At 28.4% G+C, this 2165-nt stretch overlaps 1 protein-coding gene across 1 annotated transcript; it reads left to right on the top strand.

The window, feature by feature from the left end:
- Window positions 1-20: 20 nt before the first annotated feature.
- Window positions 21-1845, top strand: LOC105461877 (major facilitator superfamily domain-containing protein 6-like; the record flags this gene model as incomplete). The annotated part of the gene is made up of 7 exons (XM_011708391.1): window positions 21-219; window positions 380-570; window positions 661-794; window positions 887-1002; window positions 1112-1357; window positions 1467-1619; window positions 1700-1845. Coding segments are annotated over 7 exons (1110 nt in total), but the record flags the coding sequence as incomplete, so codon positions are not given.
- Window positions 1846-2165: the final 320 nt, after the last annotated feature.

The raw sequence follows: 2165 nt of genomic DNA on the forward strand, positions 1-2165 counted from the left end.
CGTGTGCTCTTCCGATCTTAAATGTTAATGAAACGTCACCGTGTCGAAGAAACGTAACAGTAAATTATAATTGCAACGTTACCTGTGATAATTTCCAAGATGATCAATGCTTATATACATCTATTACTTTTTGGGGTTTTGTTATCTTGTTGTTGTTTGGTAACACTGGTTATTATGTGTCCCTCAGCGCAAATGATACTATTTGCTTTGACATATTAGGTAAATAATTTCATAAGCGTAGTATATTTTAGAAACATATATGTATATAAAAAAAATAATCAAATTGATCAAATTTTAGCAATAAATAGTTTTACAATTCCGTATAGATTCACCGTATAGTAAAAAGAAGAAATCTTTTCAACAAAATTTAACTCCACAGGTGAAATTGGACAAATGAGATACGGCAGACAGCGATTATGGGGTACACTTGGTTTCTGTCTACTGACACTTCTGTCTGGTTTTGCAATAGATTTGTGGTCGAAAGGGAAAATTTATAAAACTTATACACCAGCGTTTATTTTGGTGCTTGTATTCATTTGTATCGATTTAATCTTCTGTAGAAAATTAAAGGTATATATTACATATACTTAGAAAAAAGTAAAAAAAATAATAGTACATGTTTAATTTTATGTTTTTAATTGTTATATATTTATATTGCAGTTGAAACTGTCAAAATCGCCAAGTATATTAAAAAATGTGTATGCAATTTTGAAATTGGCACCTATTGTTATATTTCTATTTATCGCTGTCTTTGCTGGTATTTTTGAAAGTCTCTTAATCAATTTTTTATTTTGGTAAATTCTTTTTAATTGATTTGATTATATTTTTAAATTATTCAGTAGAATTTATGTCAGATTAATTATATTCCAATAATTTATTTTATTAGGTACATAGAGGATCTTGCTATGGCAACTGGTTATATGGGTCAAGTTAAATTAATAGAGGGTTTAACAATGTCCACAGCTTTTATCGGTAGCAAAGTAATATTCTTCTTTATGTCTGGTAATATTAAAAATTGTTTTTTATATGTGGTTATAATAAAGTACAATTGTGTGTGTGTGTAATTAAAAATTTTTTCTTCGATAAACATAATAATTTCTATTTTTTTAAGGCAAAATATTAGAAAAGTTTGGATACGGGTACACACTTACATTCTGCTTTTTATGCTACGCACTGAGGATGGCATTACTATCTCTAGTGCCATCGCCATGGTATGCAGTTTTGGTAGAAGGTGTTTTGCAAGGGCCATCATTTGCGCTTTGCTTGGCAACAATAGTAACGTATGCGAACGTAATATCACCACCTGGTACATCAGCTACTGTTCAAGCAATTGCGTCTGGCATGAAGGATAGTCTCGGTAAGTTCTCTTATATGTAATAGTTAGACCATTACCAAGAATTATTTTGCAATAAAAGAAATTTGCACAATTAAATTAGTGAAATATGTGTAATGTCACACACTTTTAGGATATGCGATTGGTAGTTTTTTTGGTGGTTTCTTATTTAAAAATGTTGGTGGTCGAATGGCTCTAAGAATATATTCAGGACTCGCAGCACTTGCTGCTTTAGTGTACATTTCACTTTATATTTTATACTTAAAACGTACAACGCTATCATTAGGTAAGAAATCAATCAATTAACTTGATTTGCCAAAATCTTTTTAGATTATGAAGATATAAAAAACTTCTCTTTTGTTGCAGACATACGAAATAACGTTGAATGGAGAAAACCTGACGATGCGCGAAGAGAATGTGTTATGGATGAAATGTAATGCATGTTTTATATATGTATATGTTATATTTATATATGTACTTTCTTCATAAATAATAATGTAGCACAAAATATTTTAATAAATGTTATAATATAACAATTTTATGCAAATTATAGGTTACAAATTAAATATGTATATAATATAAAGATGTACATGTTATACATAATAAATATTGTCTTTATTCACAATAACTTTAAATAAGGCCGATATATGTATACAATAAATAAAAAGAGGAAAAGAGCCAACTACGGTCAAGGCTAAAAATAATGTTTTACATAACAATAAATTATAATGCACTGTTACAGAAATTATTATTACAGAAATTGTAATTGTATTCGTTATTCTTTCAACACATCTTTATAATTTAAACAACTTATGTTAATATTAAGATATGC

This window comes from Wasmannia auropunctata, unplaced genomic scaffold, assembly GCF_000956235.1.
Source record: "Wasmannia auropunctata unplaced genomic scaffold, wasmannia.A_1.0 LD276085.1, whole genome shotgun sequence".
In the NCBI taxonomy this organism is placed as follows: domain Eukaryota; kingdom Metazoa; phylum Arthropoda; class Insecta; order Hymenoptera; family Formicidae; genus Wasmannia; species Wasmannia auropunctata.